This window comes from Aplysia californica, unplaced genomic scaffold (genome assembly GCF_000002075.1).
Source record: "Aplysia californica isolate F4 #8 unplaced genomic scaffold, AplCal3.0 scaffold00734, whole genome shotgun sequence".
NCBI lineage: Eukaryota > Metazoa > Mollusca > Gastropoda > Aplysiida > Aplysiidae > Aplysia > Aplysia californica.
This window is the reverse complement of record NW_004798004.1, coordinates 74,651-94,565: the sequence shown is the minus strand read 5'-3', so window position 1 is coordinate 94,565 and position 19,915 is coordinate 74,651. Positions and strand designations below refer to the sequence as shown.

The 19,915-nt window shown below is 38.2% G+C and overlaps 1 protein-coding gene across 1 annotated transcript in view; it reads right to left on the bottom strand.

Annotated features, from left to right (window-relative positions):
- Positions 1–4,565: 4,565 nt before the first annotated feature.
- Positions 4,566–19,915, bottom strand: part of LOC101851372 (sulfhydryl oxidase 1) — a 17,842-nt gene continuing 2,492 nt past the window's right edge. The window contains exons 2-10 of the mRNA XM_005108922.3: positions 17,477–17,577; positions 16,573–16,715; positions 15,823–15,913; positions 14,477–14,613; positions 13,272–13,466; positions 11,221–11,350; positions 10,520–10,639; positions 9,332–9,473; positions 4,566–8,021 (exon numbers count right to left, since the gene is read on the bottom strand). Coding sequence (XP_005108979.2) covers positions 7,234–8,021; positions 9,332–9,473; positions 10,520–10,639; positions 11,221–11,350; positions 13,272–13,466; positions 14,477–14,613; positions 15,823–15,913; positions 16,573–16,715; positions 17,477–17,577 — 1,847 coding nt within the window. The 3' untranslated portion in view covers positions 4,566–7,233. The remainder of the gene's footprint in view (positions 8,022–9,331; positions 9,474–10,519; positions 10,640–11,220; positions 11,351–13,271; positions 13,467–14,476; positions 14,614–15,822; positions 15,914–16,572; positions 16,716–17,476; positions 17,578–19,915) is intronic.

Here is a 19,915-nt window from a genome sequence, read left to right as displayed (position 1 = left end):
CCAACCCACACACAGTATGTCAGGCCAACCCACACACACAGTATGACAGGTCAACCCTCACAATGTGGGCCGACCACACACAGTATGACAGGCCAACCCGCACACAGTATGATAGGCCAACCCTCACAATGTGGGCCGACCACACACAGTATGGCAGGCCAACTTGCACAGTGCGGAGTACAACCCAGCACAAAGATGCAGACACACAACAAAAATGATATCTACCCAAAGTAGGAATTGGCCTCTTTGTGAGTAAGGCAACGAGAATAACTATAATAATGCAGATGCCTGTGACAGTAGTAAGAGCAAACCATCTATTTTGATAATCCAAATGTATTTTTATATGGATATGCTGTGATAGCAACAAAATCTAAGAAAAGAAAGCATGCATATTGCACTGAACAATGTAGTAAGTCATGTGGCAGTCCCATTGAGCAAGCAGTTAAGTTTTAAATTTTTACAGAAAATGACTGTGGCTAAAAAAAAAATAATTTTAAACAACAACAAAAAACCTCAACCTTTTACAGCAAAACTTCTCTACACTTCCTTCATTCAAACAATTCAGACAAAAACAAAACTTTCAATATCCAGTTGTCAACATTCTTTAACAACATACTTGGAATAGCGCAACCTAAAATTGTTGCAGTTTAAGCTACATTCCACACATGGATCAAAGCCCAAAAAAATTTCAACATTTCACACATACAATTAAAAAGGGTCAGGTTCTGATAAGACATTGTTTCAGTGACATACCTTTCTCTCTCACCCCCATACCTCCGCACCCCCCTCCCCCCCCACATTTAATCAGGTGTCAAATAAATTCCAGTCATTACAATAATCTTCTTTTATTTCCATGTGTGAATAACTACCAATTCCCCTGCGACTAATTTGGTAAGTAATTTAACTCCTCAATCAAAAACATTTAGGTGGGTGATTGTCCAGAGGTGGAAAATCAAAACAAATAATCCGGAGAAGTTTAATGGCACTGTCTGAACACAAGAATGAACAATCGAGTGCTGTAGAGTGAATCCACAAGGCCAATCAAATTCATTTCATTGAAATGAGGCCAGCCAGATTTTTCACCATGGAGGGGTAAAAGCTACCAATTTGGCACAATTCATATGAATTCAACAAAAACTCGATGGTGATTTTCAAATCAAACGCATTTGCTTTTTAAGTTCTAGAATTGGTCATACTATTGTGCCGAAACGGTAGCTTTTGCCCATCCAGGGAGGAAAATCTGGCTGGCCGCAATTCAGTTTGACTAGATTCAATTGGCAATGTGCACTATGTATTACATTCTTAAAATAAAGAATAAAACAAAACTTTCAGCAAGTTTAACGCTGTTACATTTAGTTAAAATCAAAAGATACTGCAATAGCATTATGCTAGCTACAGAAATATCCATGTCAGTAAACATTTTTTACAGAAAATCTGTAGAACAGGAACAAATAGGACAAAAAAATCCTCCCCAAGTCCTATATTGCAAAGTGTGGAAACAAAGATATGACTTCAGAGGACAAAGGACATTACAAGTCGACAGCAGTTGACAAAAGACCAAGCAAAATATTTTTTTTTTAAATGGACATATTACAATTTCTTCAAAAATACTTTTAACAGAATATATATACTTTCCAATACATATAATGCTTAGTGAAAGTGTCATTTTTAACATATGGCCAAATGAAAGAAAGGCAGCACTGAACCAGCCACTCTTCAGTTAACATCATCATACTTATTGGTAATCAATTTCTTCCGAAAAATTTCTCAAAAATTAAAAAAAGAGTTGGTGGGCAGCAAAGTTTATGGCTTTACTTGTGGTGAGTTGCATTACATGGAAAGAACATTCCTTTTCCAACTTTTCCACAAGAAATCCATAAAGGAAATACACATATATCCTAACTCATCATTGTACAACAAAGCAAAAATCCCTAGTATTTTCACTTTCATACCAGGCTTTCAAAAAGAAGATGAGAAGACAAAAACAAAAACAAAAAAACAAAAACACAAAAAAAGTTCTAAAACACCATTCTGGACTTGGACTTAAAAAATCTGCCTCTCTCTAAAAAGCCAGATGGGCTTATAAGCGAACATTACAAAGAACTGCATTCCAAAGCAAAAATGTAACAGTAACCTGCTCTGAATTCATAGAACATTCTCAGTTGTACCAGTAATGCAAGTACATGGAACAAATCAAGTGGTTTTTATGCATGCAAAACTGAGTGAACAAATCTCATGACACAATATAGAACATGTCAGCGGAGACAGGATCACAACACGGAGGGTCAAGAAGCATAACAAGGAAACAAACTTGGCACAACACAGAGGGTCAAAAAGTGTAACATTATTCAATGAAACGAATATAGCACAGCACTCAAGCTGATCTGGGAACAGAATGATCTAGAGTCTAGACTTGAGATTCAGAGAGAAAAAAAGATAGAAGTTAGTAACATTGGGGACAGAAGAGACAGTCACAGAAATTGCTTCCATTCCAATCGGTACATCATTTTTTCACATTTGGATTTAATTTTAATTTGTTTAATTATTTGAACTACACTAAGGATATCAAATGCATGCAAACCAAATCAATCTTTTGGTTATATTCCTTTCACCAGACCTGTTATTCTCAAATAACTATCACCTCTGACTGTCATTTCATAAAAAATTATCCTTCTCGTTTTATATCAAAAATATTTACAGACCTTCTCTCCCCAACCCCCCCCCCATCCCCGCTCTCTTTAGCACCCTCTTCTTTCACATAGGGAAAGAATGTAAAAACTCTCCTTTTTAAACATATACATGAAACATAACAAGGTTTTCCACACATACAAACTTGCTGGTCTGAAGGTCAACCACTACAAACCAAAAAGAAACAACCCCACTTAATAAACAAGTTTGGGCACACGCAACCAAAAGCATAAAAAGGATTTCAGTTGTCAAAAAAACAATGAAAGAAAATCAATGCTGTGATATGGCAACCCTTTCATAAGTACATCTCTTGTGTGGTAACAAATTTAAACACCGGTCTGCACACTACAAACAAGATACTGTACACCTGTACTTTTTTGCACGCTCTTTTTTTTTTTTTTTTTTTCTTCGCATTTTGCCCATTTCACTTTTTGCCAACCTTTTGAATTTGCAATTTGAGTCACCTAATGTCACATGTTTCAATGCAATAGAGCCCCTTAAAACTTGAACATTTTGCGCACCACTTGAATTTGTGAATTTCTTTAAATAAGTGAATCCAAGTCGAGCATGGGAGGAAAAAAATGTACACAGTAATCAATCTGGTTCTATGGAGAGAACGGTGTACCAGCTTTGGGGACTACATATATATATTTTGAAAGGCAAGCCGAAATGTTGAAAACAATTATAAACTTTGCAAGGACAAAAATGTGAGACAGAATGGCTTGAAATACCTACAACACACTGAGTACAGCTATGTTCTTGGTGGGCACCCATAAAAGTAAATTTCTTATGATTTTAGTATTCTTACTTCAACCTACTTTGTCATCATCATCATCAATCGCCTTTCAGCCTACGTTGTGCAACTCGGTATATTAATGTTTTGTGTGCATTCGACTCATAGTGACCTTTGAGGCATCTTGACCACAAAACATCGGTGGTTGAGTCATATATTGAAAAACCCATCACTATGAGAGCCAGCAATCCTTGTAAAGGGTTTTTAGAAAAGTATACATTATGGTTAGTAATATATATATAAAAAAGGCGTGTGTGCATATGTATGTGTCGACATGTGTTTGTGTGTGTGTGTGTGTGTGTGTGTGTGTGTGTGTGTGTGTGTGTGTGTGTGTGTGTGTGTGTGTGTGTGAGAGAGAGAGAGAGAGAGAGAGAGAGAGAGAGAGAGAGAGAGAGAGAGAGAGAGAGAGAGAGAGAGAGAGAGAGAGAGAGAGAGAGAGAGAGAGAGAGAGAGAGAGAGAGAGAGAGAGAGAGAGAGAGAGAGAGAGAGAGAGAGAGAGAGAGAGAGACACACACACAGACAGAAAGACAGAAAAAGTCAGATAGAGTGATGAAAAGATAGAGTCATCAAAGAGATGGGGGAAGACTGTAGGAAAGCAGTATACATAACATTCCAGCTAAACTAAAATAAATCTAGATATGTTACTCAGGTGTTTTTCTCAACAAGAAGAACATTTTCATTTCATCTGTACAGCAATTCACAAAGTCATGCACTCCGCCTGTATTTTTAAGCCATTACAGGCAATTAACATGTCGTCCCCTCAGAACTATTTTGTCCAAAGTATACTTAAGTAACTCTTTACTTTGGACAAAATAGTTCCAAGGCGATGAGGCCTTGAAAAGCGCATTGAGCATTGTTAACTATGGAAATGCGCTTTATAAATTATGTCATGTATCAATTATTATCATTTTTATTACACCCAAAGACATACAATCAAGTAACTCATTTCCGACACACGTGTAACAAGTAACAAAATCCAACATCTTAATCCAGTATTGTTTACCAAATTTACTTACATTACATTTGTAGCAGCAGTTTCCAAACCTCCAGGGAGTCAAGGAAAGAAAAAGAAGCTTTTTTTTTACTTACGTGACTGAGTAGACAAATGACATATCAGAGGCTGTGTTATACGTGAGCCTGCTGCACTCTCAGCTCAATAAATACGAGGAATGGTGAGAGTAACAGTAATGTCGGTGGTGTGACCTTCAAACATAAGTTACATTACGACTCTTTCGTTTCATTTAAAAGACACAGCTCACTTCATTCATTAACACAAAGTGTAAAAGAGAAAAAAAAAAGAAATAGCATAGGCAGTATTTTCTAAGTCAAAGTTTTTTGGTACTTGCAACAACACAATCAATTCATAATATAAGTCCAGAAAGATTAGAGATGTTACAAGAGAGTAACAAACACAAAAAAAGAAGGAGGAGAGATAAGGACGATAGATGTTTGATAGGCCCCGCCTACCACCCGCTTTCTAAGTCAGATGCTTCTCTCTCTTTCAGTTGTTTGATTGCAGTGAAATGGGACTGTCATGTCCTCTATAAAACCTATCCATCCATGCATCAGTACAAACTTATTCATAATGAGTTATAACAACATCTTTGGTGTAGGACTGTCGTACCATTACAGCTCAAAATGAGCTTGGCTCAACAAATAAGGTTCACAAAAGGGAAAACATATGCTACACACAAACACAAACTTGCAAATACACAAAATTATACCCCATTACATATATATATACCTCACAAAAACAGAAAAAAAAATAGTGCAGAAACAGCAGGGAAGCTTACGAAACTGAACACCAAATAACGCAGACAGAGAGAAAAACCCCCCAACTATTTCAATATAAGCAAATTATTTGCAAAGCTGTGAGCAGGATACTGACTAGACATATTAAAAAGACGTTATGCATGTTGAAGTAAAAGTATACAATGCCATTAGATACAACATTTCAAGTAAGACATTTCCATCAATTTCTTTTTTAGATGGATGATAAAATTACACACAGGGTGTGTAGAGAACAGCCTGACCTCACAAAAAGGAACAGGCATCACTTGAACCTTGAGCACAAAGCCATTTTCGCAAAGAAATAAGGATTTCTTGCAATTCTAAAAAAAAAATCTTACAGAGACTACTTGATAATGAATAGAGACCATGAAAAGATTTTCATGTATAATTCTTTTTCTCTTAACTGATTAAAATCAGAGGTAGCTTTGGCATTCCATGCAGAGACAATCCAAACATACTCATTTAATGAGTAGAGGTAACTTACATTGGTGACTGGAAAGTGATCTGTAAATTAGTTTACATCACTTCTCCAAGACCATCCAGTCAAAATGATTGTCATTACCAAAAACGAATGTCTACAAGTTGTGAAACTGCGCTCTACATCTCAAGTCCTCACCATCTCAATAGCATTAATTTTTTTAAAAAGAAGCAAAATCCTCACTTCATATTAATCATATCCTGCAAAACGATGTTGCAGTGTCCTAAAAATAAAAGCAAAATAGGAGACAGCTGAAACTACAGTTGCTGAGCCACTTGACAGATTGAGAGATATGAAACAAAGGTTAACGGAGCCAGTCACTCAGCCTTCCCAAAAATGCCTGCAACATATAAAATTCAAGGACATTCTATATATAATGAACATCATTTTTAATAGAGCTTACTCCCATGCACACACAGTTTTAGAGGAGCTTACATATAATAATATATCCTGCTAAAGTCTGGTCCTTTTCAAAAACAACATCACTCAATTGGTTTTGAAAGCATAAAATCTCTGGGTCTCTGATTTTTTAAAGTCAGGTTTGACAAACTCCTGAGGTAGCAGACAACAAGAGATAAGCTGGACATTTTGTAACTGCCCTTTAGGTTACACCTAACAAGCTGGTCCCAAGCTTAGCAGCCAACAGACACGACATTCAGGCCTCAGACTCAGACTCTACAGTCTTCATGAAATGCAGAGATATTATATATATACTTTGAGCTTGTTTTCTGTTGGTTTTTATTTTGTGGTCTTTTTTTGGTCAGCTGGTAGGCCTAATTAGATGGGATCAACATCCATTTCAAAATTAAAGATTATTTAAGAAGTGTGACGCCAGAAAATAATGCCAATCTCCAACAGGACTAAGGCTAAGAGTAAGGCAAGTTAGCATAGAGCCATGAAAACTTCTGAAACAACTTAAGTTCAAAACACACCCATCAGGTATTTGCATCATCAAGGTCATCTGCACCAAAGTCCAGCATGACACCAGCTGAACATATGACAACCCTTGTGGGGGTTTCTTTTTTTTTTGCGTGTGTGTGTGTGTGGAAATTTAACACAATATTAGAATTGGACATAAAAAAGATCACAAAGAATGAAGAACTCATGGTCCCCTGACTGGACGATGGGCCCAGAGGTAATATAACCACCTACCCCCCCAAAAACAACAATAAACACCCCCCCCCCCCAAAAAAAAAGAAGAAAAAAGACATCTGCACTAGAAGACAAACAAGCATTACATTCAACAAGGACATCCCCTTATGTAAAAAAAACCCCAACAGATCAGGTGAAACAGGACCTTGACAATTCTGAAAATATCCAGAAAAGTAGCAACTAAAAATTCCCAAAGCATTTAGGCACTAAATTTGACATTTCTGATAGGCGATGTGGTGTGGTGGAGTAGGGTGGGGGACTTTATAGGCAACATACAGTCTTTAACATTAGTCTTATCTAAGAGGCTGTGTGAGAAATTAAAAATGTACACTTAAAGAGACAGAGCAGTGGCACGTATAGATTTGCAGGGCTTCATGTGCCGTCTGACTATGAAGTGATGATAAAGGATGAGGATGATGAGTGTGCTGACCACATAAAACACGACACACATGCTCATATCAAGCTGGGTCACCCCCAAAAGAGCCGACACGCGGCTCTGTGGGTGGCCAACGTTTCCGTCTTGCTTGTACACAATCACACCATCCTCCTCCTGACTTCTCTTCACCAAGCCTCCTTGTGCAGACAAGCCGCTTTTCTTTTCCTGTTTTTTCTTCCGCAATCGTTGGATCTGTTTGAGGTCTTGCTCTCTCTGCTTCTTCTCCCACCAGTCCAGCTCCCGATCCTGATGGGACAAATCTGCAACCTTCTCGCTTCCCTCCACCTTCAAACTTTTCCCCGACTCTGCATCATTCAAGCCCTCTGGAATCACAATACTGCTCTCTCCATAAAACTTGGTCAGGAACTCTAATACAGCATCTGCATCCCATGTCGGTTTCCCATCATCTGCCACAACCGATTTGTGACAAGCGGGGCACAAGGCAGGAGAAGGGAACTGTATCTTGAGGTGCTGAGGGTCCTCTGAGATGTCGTTATGAAGTCGTTTGTTGGCTTTGTTATGAGCGCTCCACAACCAGAGGACCGAGTCTCTGCTTGACTGGACGTCCCCCTCCACAGTCTCCGCCATGCTGAGAAAGTTCTTGGAACATTCTTCACAGCCGAAGAAATACTTCATGTAGCCTCGGATGCTCACAAGCACTTCCGAGGCATTAACCCGAGCTCCTGAAAACAAAAAATTAAAGATGAATTTTTACAAAGTTTTTTGATAGTTCGTACAGTTTAGAGTTTGTTTTAAAAAACTACAAATTATGGCTGACAGTATCCTCTTCCAATATAACAACAAAGTCTGTGGATACAATATAACTGGCATGGTCGATAAAACTCGGGGCCAACATTTGTGTGACTGGTTATCTACTCTAAAAAACAAAGCTTTATATAGGACCCATTATTATCATCACTGATATCATGAATATGAAGAAATTTTCATTGTTGTTTAATAATCATAAAGAATTTTCAAGACAATTGAAAAAAGACTTTAATTTTTATCCAATTTTACAATTTAGGGTTGAGCATTTAACCTTCAAATCCAGCATTTTCAGCCTCCAAATGTCACTACCACTTTACTGATACTTGAAAGATCAGGGTTTGAGCCCCAGAGAAGAGTCCAAATTTTCTTCTTTTCTTCTGAAATATTTCCTGTCAGGCATACGCCTTGATGTGGTCACTAGATCAAATTTGAGAATATAGATTCTCAGTTCCGTAAGGCATTAACCCGAGCTCCTGAAAACAAAAAATTAAAGATGAATTTTTACAAAGTTTTTTGATAGTTCGTACAGTTTAGAGTTTGTTTAAACTCTGAGAACGCAAATCAAACCAAACCAAATTGATTGGACACTATTTCCTACCTCTCTTGCCAAGAAATCTGACAGAAGTCCTTTCCAATATTCTGCTTACAGTCATGCTTTTTAGTTTAGTTTTAGTGAAAGTTTTACGGTGGTCCTTGCAACACAATAAGGCAACATAAGTGTTGAAGATTTTAGGTGTTACAAAATTAACGTACACAAAAAGAAGAAGGAAATATAAAGACGATAGACGTTTGATAAGAAAGAAGAAGCAGACCGGATATCTACTGCCAACCACCCACTAGTCATGCAGTGAGCTGACAACACATGAAGATATCTTGTGGAGTTTTTGAGCAACGAGAAGCACATCAACACAATAATTGTCATTTAACGCTGGAAAAAAGTAATTTGTTTTAGTAAGAGTTTTATGGCACTTGCAACAAAATAAGGTCATATAAGTGCCGAAGATTAGAGGTGTTACAAGAGAGTAACAAACACAAAAAAAGGAGGAGGAGAGATAAGGACGACATGTTTGATAGGAAAGAAGGAGCAAACCACACCAGAGCACCCTCCAACCACCCACGGAAAAAGTAAGACAGATAGACAACAGAAACAACAGAGGGAAAGTAAAGAAGTAGGTGTAACAGGAGAAACAAAGACCACACATTAAAAAAACCACAAGTCACTCACGGGCATGACTGTTTTGTTTGTAGTCGCCGACAGTCAGAGTGTGGAACAGTGTCCACATGCTGCATGGGTAACCACGGTAACGGGGGTGGCTCCCGACACATGACTCCCACTTGACCACTTCTGGAAGGTAGTTGTTCGAGTCCTGTCAGGTAGGGGAGAAAAAAAGGGAACAGAGACTCAGTGATGAAAAGAAAAATCGAATGAAAACAGCTGTACTTCTATTTTAGCTTTCACCTTCTCATATTGCCATGTCTTTGGTGCAATGCTTACATTATTTTTGCATTGCATAAAAAAAATATAGCTTTTGTGTCTGGTGAAGAGACAGTGCTACAGTGCTGTTCCAAGATTCTCCACCCTTATTCTAGGAAGAACTTACCCTTACGCCACACAGCTTGGGTCGGTTATGATAAGGAGGGTTGAACCAATCAAAATTTAAAATGATCAAAATTGTGTCAGTTGGGGTGGAAAACATTTACATTTGATCAATCTTTTCATGTCATTGTCTTGCAACATTTTCTTTTCTTTCGGATATCTTCCTTTGTAACTACTACATACTACACGCCTCTAATAAATATTTCACAAAAATGTGGTTTCAAAACAGCAGGAGTGGTAGGAAGAGACCGAGGGCCAACCCAAGCTGAGGGGTACCTAATGTCCCAATAGAAAATAAACGAGATACATGCACTCCATAAAAATTCTCCCCTAACAGAAATTGAACTCGGATCTTCTGTAAGCTACGGCAAAGAGCCCAACCACTACATCACTGATGCCGGTCAGCAATCATAAATGAGCTGTTTACCTAGCCGCCATCATACCAGATTGAGGCCTCGCTCAGATGCAAAGACCGCCAGCTTCTCTCCCAAATGAAAACTGGTGGAAAAATCGCACAAGCTAAAATGAAATCTACACAAAATTGCACCAGCGGAAAACCCAGAACCGTCCTGTTGAGCCTGCAAGGAGGAAGACGAGACAATGGACAACATGTTCCTAAATGTCCCGCCAACAATTGTGCCACAACACATCTACTGAGACATTTGAGTGACCCACGTTCAGAACTTTTTAAGTACCCCCGGGCGAGTGTTGAGTTCCTGCGTGCTGTCAGCATCGCTGACCACTTATGACGCCACAGTGCCAGAAGGGAGAGAGAGAAAGAGGGAGAGAAGCCATAAATGTGAGCGCCACACCCACCTGAAGTCGATCAATCTTGTCCATCCATTCCTCTCCACTCAGGTCATCAGAAGGCAAGCTGATCAGCATGTCGTAGGTTTTTTTCAGAAAGCCTTGGATTTGTGGGCGGCCGGGGAAATACTGAAATGCCCAGAGAATGATTATCAACATAATAAAACATTTTTCTTTACAGTATTGAGTATTGCATCGCTGTCCTAACCCTAAAGAACAAGCGGCTCACCATCTCTTCAATTTTGTTCCACTAAATTGAGTTTTAATATTATAAATCAGAAGCACTCTTTCCCCTGTTCTTTTGTACTAACGGTTTCATGGCGGCATTGTTTCAAACAAAAATCTCTGCTTTTTTTCCTTCTAAACATTCTCTCTTGCTACTGGACTTTGTCAAAGGGTTCCACTTTCTGAATTTCTTTAGTTTCTATCCTGATTTTGGGCCTTGTTTTTTATTGCCTTGTATTTAAAAAAGACCATTGTTGTATTCATGTATTCCCCTTTGACTCAAACATGCTAACATGTCTTTCTGTCTGTCTGTCTCTCTCTGTGTCTCTTTCACACACTTGAGCACCCTTTCTCTCTATCTATCCATCTCACATGCGTGTGCATATACACACCCACACATATAATAACCACATACACACTCACACACGAATGTATAAATACCCACACCCACAAGCATTCACACACACACAAACACACATCCATACCTTGAGAAGAGTGTGCACAAAGTCCTTAAGAGCCACCAGTTTTTCCCCATCAATCACCCGGCATATGGCCACCTCTTGCCTGAAGCTGTAGTGAAGGGCAGACTCCAAGTCTTGCATGCTCACCACAGAACTGAGGGAGACAGTGTGGGAAAGGGGGGGAAGAGAAAGACAAGTTGCAGTCACACTTGGTTACAAGAACAATACAGATATTCAAATATATATATAATGAATGTCACTTTCGAAAAAATTTAAGAATTAGTAAGAGTTTAATGGCATTTGCAACATAATAACATCATTTGAGAGCGGAAGATTAGAGTTGTTACAAGACAGTAACATATATTACAAAAGAAGGAGGAAAGTTAAAGACTACAGACATTTGATAGTAAAAAAGGAGCAAACCACACCAGAGCACCTGCCAACCACAACCTTTCATAATATTTCTGAAACAGTAAAACCTTCAGGCAATACACTCTTTTTAGTTAGACAATTCTGTAAATCTAGCAGTTGACCCGAGGCAGCTCTGGTGCACAACTCCTGTAGGCTTGCGGATCCATGGCTAAAAGGGATAAGCAAAGAGTACAGCCATTGGGGGACTTGACATGCTTCATGACTGGCCATTACAGCCTTAAAACAACTGTAAGCACAAATTACTGGGGGGGGGATAACTCTCACAGAACTGGATCATTTTTTTTTCGTAAGAGTTTTATGGTACTTGCAACACAATAAGGTCATATAAGTGCAGAAGATTAGAGGTGTTACAAGGGAGTAACAAACAAAAAAAAAGAAAGAGAGGAGATAAAGACGATAGATGTTAACAACAAAAACCTGGGTCAATCCTTATAGAACACCCCCCACTCCCCCCTCCAAAAAAACCCCACCCTAAACAAACAAACAAATAAAAACAGTAACAAAAAGCAACCAATCTTTACCAAATATAATCTATTTGGTTTTTCTAGGTCAATGTTATCAGTAGCCACAACGTCCTGGATGAGCTGTATTCATTGCCTCTATAGTCACAAAACGTTTCTATGAACGTACAGTCAAACCAGATCTAACGACTGCCTGTCCAATACAGTTACCAGAACAAAAAAGGACTTCCCATTTTTTTGTTTTAGTAAGTGTTTTACAGCACTTGCAACTCAAAAAGGTCATATAAGAGCCGAAGATTAGAGGTATTATAAGAGACTTACAAACACAGGAAAGAAGGACGAGAGATCAGGACGATAGATTTTTTATAGAAAAGAATGAGCAAACCACACCAGAGCATCCACCAACCACCCACACTTCCCACTATTATTTATTCTACATTATAACGACATTGTCAGAGAGGACCACCTGTCTAAGATGACCACTTTTCTCCTCGACAATGGGGAACCATCTCAGACTACAGGTTTGACTGCAGTTAACAAATCACATAGATAGTATTTACTGCCGTAAGCTGACAAAACGCCTTCAGAGAAGTTTCGAGAAAAGGAGTTTTTTTTTTCCAGCATAATCATTAGAAAATAGAGTCATTCCGATATTTAATTTGTATTTATAAAAAAACTAGTCACAGCTTCAATTCGATTTTTTTCACACAAAATATGTCACTGATCAGGCTTTCGATGTAGCAAATAAAAAATGTTGGCGTCAAAATGAAAAAAAAAAGGCGTTTTGTCAGCTTACGGCAGAGTAGATGTGGTGTCGGCAGTCGAGTAGTTAGGCTACTCCGGACTCGTAATCTTGAGGTTGCCGGTTCAGGGGTTTGAGCTGCAGGCCTGACATTGTGTGTTTGGGCAAGGTACTTTACACAAATTTTCCTCATTTCACCCAGCTGGGAATGGGTACTCAGCTATAGCCAGCGAAAGGTTAGTGTTTTAGCATCTATAAAATGGCAGCTTGCACTGTATGCTTCCTGGGAAATTGGGATTGTTTCAGTACGCTGTCAGGTATGCAGGGGTAATCGTATAGATTGTTAAAGCCCGTAGAGCTTGCTGCTGAGTGGGAATTTGGGTTATACAAATGCTATCTATTATTATTATCAGATACCATGACGCATCTACAGATAGTACCTGGTAAGTTTTGGCTTCCCAGTGACCGCCACATTCCCCGCAGCCACCTCTGACTTCAGCTTGACACCTGGCTCAACGACCTTGAACTTGTTCTGCTTGTTGACCCTCGGCATGATCTTGTCCTCCTGACCTCTTGCCATGGCCTTGACCAGGTTCGTAAAGAAGACCCGGTCGTTTTCAGCCATATTCTTACCTCTGTGCATTAAATGAAGGAGGGAGATGTACTCACAATTTTTATGTTGAATTCCAACAAACACCAGTGGACTCAGGTGGATGAAATACTGTAATTTTTGTTCTGTAGTACAAATTTATTAACAAAATTATTTAATTCTTAACCCTTCTCAGAATACCTTTACTGGTTTCTTATAAACAGATAATAAACAGATATTTTCAAACCTTCATAAATTCTGTCAATCAAATTTTAAAAACAGATGAGTACAATCCATGAACCTAAAAGTTAACATCAGTTATGTTAATATGTACCTACATATACTTTCAAAAACGTATACAAAATACGAATACATGAAGTCACAATACTTTTTCACTCATTGAGGACACTCATTCTGGTCCTTTTACAATGCTTGAAGACCCGCATTGTTTTCAGGCTCTTATAAAAAAAAAGAATAACTTCGTTTATTTACCCAGACTTTTTAAATTCTATTTTTCTTCTGAAATCTAAAAAGACAGACAACAACACACATACTAATACTATGAAATATAATGCAAATTCCAATTTCTAACTTGTGTATGAGTGTTCGAAATGTGCCGCAACATCCACGTTTGGTCTGCCATTGACCACACACATGTGTCCATTATATCTTTAAATAGTTCATGATCATGTATCCCCTCGAACAGATGGCTCATAAGACTTCCCAGGAGCTCCCATGATCAGCCAGTTCCACCCATCTACTATCTCTACACCCCCCACCGAGACATACAGAGTCACATCCTGTCACACTATCATTCATGCATTCCATACCAACTGATAACTGGCACTAACAGCAAGCAGACCCTTTCATGGATCCTGGCGAGGAGGGAGGAGCAGCTATGGCATTGTGCCGCCTGCAATGTTACCTATTCTCCAACCAAGTAAGTAAGTAAATAAATCATGCATTTCATCTCTATCAATTGCCAAGCAAAAACTCATCTGAAGTTAAAAGAAGCCAGGAAAATAAGGAATTTTCCAGAGGACATCATCTACTTACATGGCCACCAGAGTGTAGGTAGAGTCTGGATTGACTCTGTACAGACTTGGGAAGCTGTTGATCCCAAACTTTGTGACGTCTTCCTTCAGCATAGATCTCACCAGCACATTGTTGTGGTGTCTCGTGTCTAGGATAACCTGAAGGAGAGAGAGTGGGGGGAAGGGGGGGGGGGGGGGGCTGAATGAAGCTCATTTTCCCCAGCCAAAACAGAGCAGAACAAAAAGTGAAAGAATAAAAACATTTTGTTAGTGTTTGAACGCTTAATCCGCTGCTTGCACTGTATGCTTCACCGAGAATGTTTCTGAAAGTAATAGGATCTGCTGGGGTAATAATTTAGTATAAAGCGCAGAGAGCTTGCTGTCGAGCGGGGGTATGCACTATACAAATGCTATTTATTATTATCATTGTGATTAAACTGAAAAGGGAGTCAATTTTTAATCTAATTTGAGATTTCAACTCTGTATGGGTAGAAGTACAGTATATGGTTATATATCAAGAGGTGAGAGGTCGGGGAGGCAGACAGCAGGAAAAGATCAAAGGGGGGCAGAGATTCTAAATTCACAGGTTATGGTAAAGTTTGACAATCATAGAACTAGCAGCTGTGGCTTTTGGAAACAGAAAATATTGGCAAATATCACCAGGGAGAGGAAAATACCAGCAATTAATTAAATTACAAGAACAGATGTTAGTATTTTTCCTTTGGCAAGCACAGGTACTTTTTCCTATTCTCATAAGAGAAGCTGCAGAAGGCAATAATATTGTAGTCCTTCTTTCTGTCCTTCTCTTTGATTGTGAATGCCCTGAACTGTAAGGGAAAGTCAAAACTGAAGGTTTCATTTGCAATCAGTAAGAGTTTATTTTTGGAAGCACCAGGAATACATCAGCATTGAAGAGGACAGCCATCCTGCGGCTGGCAGATTGCCAAGGACCATGGCAGCCAAATATGATTTTTGCGAAAAAGTATTTCCGTCACTAATATAGGAATAACTTTAGCTCTTATAAACATTACATAGCAAATGGACAAAGAGGGTTATTACTTTTGTTCAACAGCAGTGTATACGACAGGGGTTAAATACAAAAAGCCAGACAGATTTGTTAATAATCTATTCTTTAAATCAAGTACATTGTATGCTTTTTCCCAGTCCTGAGGGATCGAAGCCAAAAGAAAAGTATAAATATCAGTTGCCATTGACGAGTAAAGCAGAAAGTAAAACAAGCAAACAAACAAAAAACCAACAACAACAAAAACCGTAGACTCAATAACCACAGAGGAGGGTTGAAATCCAAAGTCACGTTATAACATTTCCAATGCATAAATAAAAATCTAACAGCTGTACAGCACTTACCTCCATGCCAAGTATCGAGTTTTGCTCCTCAAAGATGAGCACAGTGTATTCATGTGAGGCCTGCTTTTCCTGCCAGATATCCTCTATTTTTCTGAGGATTTTACATATATAAACATGATGGCCATAATTCAGTATACCAACTCCATGGGAACTAAAGTACCACAAAATCAGGAATTATTTCTATTAAGAAATCTGTCATGTAGATAACATTTTACAAAACCTCTGAGACAGAAGGATTGATTTATTTCACGAGGATTTGAATAAAACGTCTGGAGCTGTGTGCACACAGGAGAAGCTGCATAAAAAAATGATCTGAATTGCTATATATGTATTATTATATAGGCATTCCAAAAAACCTTATAATCGCAGACAAGATTAATTTAAGAAAATACTGCTCAAAGTAAGATGCAAATATGCACGTATAAAATGTACACACACACACACACACACACAAAACAATGACACTCATGCACGCACACACACCAACCTGTTTCCTAAATGTAGCATGACAATCACAATCTTAAAGTTAAATATGAAACTAAACGCAATATTTACATAAATTGGGTCTTTTAAATGCTCTCATCTCATCTTCTTTATCTACTCGTTAGTTATATCCTTTCTAAATATTGTAAAACTATTGTTTATTTCTATAATTAGTCTTATTCGTCAAAACTTCAGCTGAGGAGAAGGTCAAAGGCCATTTATCCATCCATCCTTAGAGATAAAAACCAAAGTCAGAAATCAACTTACTTTAACGGTTTGAGTCTCGGCCATGATGCAGGAGTATATTTTATCATGAACTGTAAAACAAGCTTTTTTATTTCCAATGGATCCTGAGTTCGAAAGGGCTCTACTTTCTTCATCCTGTCTTCCACTTCAGAGGGAGGAAAGAGCTGAAAATAAACACAAAGCAATTACTTCCATATACGATAGTTTTGTTGACAAAAAAAAAAAAAAGAACACCTTGAAGTTATTCAAATATTAGAATCACAATTGTCAATTCAAAGCTTTTGATATGAGCTTAAAACTTACAATTTAGAGAAATACCACATCCCTACTTTTAAAACTAATCATATAACTTTATGTTCCTGACAAAAATAACATCAGCGCTACAGACCCCTACTAAATTTGTCTAAATTTGCGCAACAATTAATTTATCTTTGCAAAACAGTATCAGAAACCAGCCCTTTCCGAGCTAATTGTTTCAACTTCAATTTTTCTCAGTGAACTAGTTTAAGTACAGTTGGAGATACTGATCTAATTGGTAACTTACAGTAGCAAAGATATTATACAAATCTAAATCAAGTAATTTTTGTTTGAACAAGTATAAATATGGGTCGAGACACTGATAGAATTGGTAATTTACAATAACAAAGATTATTATTATATATAGCTCAAGATCAAACACTGGTCACTGTTGTATTTTTTTCTCCTTGACTGTTTCTTCCATCAAGAATTGGGAAAACCGCGAAAAGATGAAAAATCTAATGACAGCATGGTGGTGACCAACTAGTGGCACCATGAATATTCTGTACTTCTGTACTCAACGTGTCTGAGGTAAAGCTAAATCATCTTAAACTGATCCTTGTCTCCAAGTGCGCAAATTTACAAATTCAATCAAATAATAATTTTTTAACTTTTAAAAATAACAAACCTTCATAGATGGATATGCATTGATATCAAACTGACGACACGTTTCTAGGTTGACAGCCTGGGAACAGTCTATGGCAGCGATGGCTACAATGTCTTGCCATTCTGGGGAACAAGACAATAAAAATTACAAGTTCATGATCATATATACATACATTTCATAAGCTTTCAGCTCATGAATCAGTTACTGCTATCAAAAAGTATTTAACTATAAAGTCATGATCAAAACTAATATACAAAAGTTAGTCCTTTACAAACACTTTGATTAAGTAAAAAGTTATAACGTCCAATGCTCAATTTCAGACATGGCCACAATCCTTGAGCCAGATTTTTAATTCCTGAGAAAGGAACATGAAGGTAATGCCTGTTTTAACTCACTCAATTATAAAAACACCAAATGAACTATGATCCCCAGGAGGCTCCTCACAGCGTGCAAATCCTAAAATCATTTACTTGACAAGAGCACTGAGAAGGGGAAAAGAGAACCGCGCTAAGAGCAAAAGTAACGGAGTATGACTGTATTATAAATAGAAATAACGTGTTATAACGAACCTGCCAGTGTACTAATGTCTCTTCAAGTGAAACTGACTATAAATCATTCAGCTACTGAGTACTGCGAGTAGGGTTTCGTTTTTTTCTCTGTTGTCAAAACATTTCTACACACTTCACTTTAGTTTAGTCAAGACGGAACTGTCCCCTTGAACACCACCCCCCCCCCCCCCCCCCCCAAATCATTAAAGGCCGGCTCTATTTCTCCTAACGCTCGGGAAAATAATAAACTTGATTTCTACTTCTCCGAACGTTTTCTGTTCTCGAGATTTGTTGGTTATTTGCGAATGGAGTGGCCCGCGTGCACGCGCATGCCTGTGTGTGTGTGTGTGTTTGTGCGTGTGAGTGTGTGTGTGTGTAAAGTGTGAATGGGGTGAGGGGGTGGGCGAGGGGGCGTGGAGAGATAGTTTTGTGATTTAGTTTTGCTTTAGGGGTGATTAAATGCAAAATAGGTTACTGCCAAAGTCGAGCAGCCTTGTTTTCTCGAAGTACCTTTTTAAGGCATTTTCAAATGAAATATAGAGATCTAGTCCAAGAACATTGCCCCAACCACAATTGAAGTATCTGAATATTCAGGCATCTAAAAAATCTAGCTCTAGAAATTGAATTTGATGCAAAAAATGCTTCTTAGATTCCCAGTCCTCGCAAAATGGCAGAACCAAAGATGACGCCGAACTCTTGCAAATAACAAAAAAAATTTTGAATACGGAAACCGTTCAGAGAAATAGAGGTCAAGTTTATTTTCCCGAGCGTTCGGAGAAATATTCACTTCGATCATTAAATTCACATAATATTATTATGTTCAAATTATATATGATTTCAAAATGAGAAAAAAAACATATAAAGTCAAACTTCATTAAACTGGAGCCCCACCTACAACAAGGTTCTGCCAATGCATGAAAAATTTCCCTCTCGGACATCATCTTATCTTATAAAAAGAATGCCTTTAAAAATACTATTTGCCCTGTTAAACTGTCTACGGTCTGAGTTGTATGGTCCTTACTAAACTATAAATTTGCCCTACAACAATGCTAGCAAACTGGTCGCCAGAGGTACACATGTTATTGGCAAATGACACCCACTCAGTGATAACTGACAATCTCCCTTTTTCTCAGCGAGGCATCATGGTGAAATAATAGAATTGAAGAAACAGGCATTTTTTTTGTCCGTTTGGCAATTTTAATCGAATTTTTTTTTTTTTACCTAACTCAACACCTTTAACATTTTGCCGTCACATCTCGCTGATCGGCGATGTCAACCACCCAGTTTATTTGGGTTCCCCCCTAAATGCCTTTGCCTTTGTTGGCAAGGGTTTTTACTATATATATGAGCCTCATGATGGAAAAGTGTTAAGGTCCATTTAAAAAAAACATTTCTCTATGGATTTTACTGAAAAATGTTCAGGCACAAAAAATATCAATTTGCAGTTTCTAAGGGTTCCAACCTTTGGAAGTCACAAAACTTTAGCAGCCATTTTCTCACTAATTTTACCTCTGAAAATAGGCGACCCTCACCCATATCGCGACTTCTATTCATGATACAAATGTGTATTTTCATCAAAAGCAAGACAAATGAACAAGCTCTAAAATCATATGTGTACACCAATAACTCCATGCCCAAAAATTGATGAGAGCTTTATTCCACCACACTGTGACACATTTGACTTTGCAAGTTAGAGCTTGCCATTGTTTACACTCCCTCCTTTCCCATCCTGCAACCCACCCTTACTTTATAGTTTTGCATTTCACAAAAAATAGTTTCTGATCCGGGAGTGCATTAAATAAAATAATTAATTGTCAAATTGAAAGTTGTACTATATGCGCACAGAGAGAGAGAGAGAGAAAGAGAGAGAGAGAGAGAGAGAGAGAGAGAGAGAGAGAGAGAGAGAGAGAGA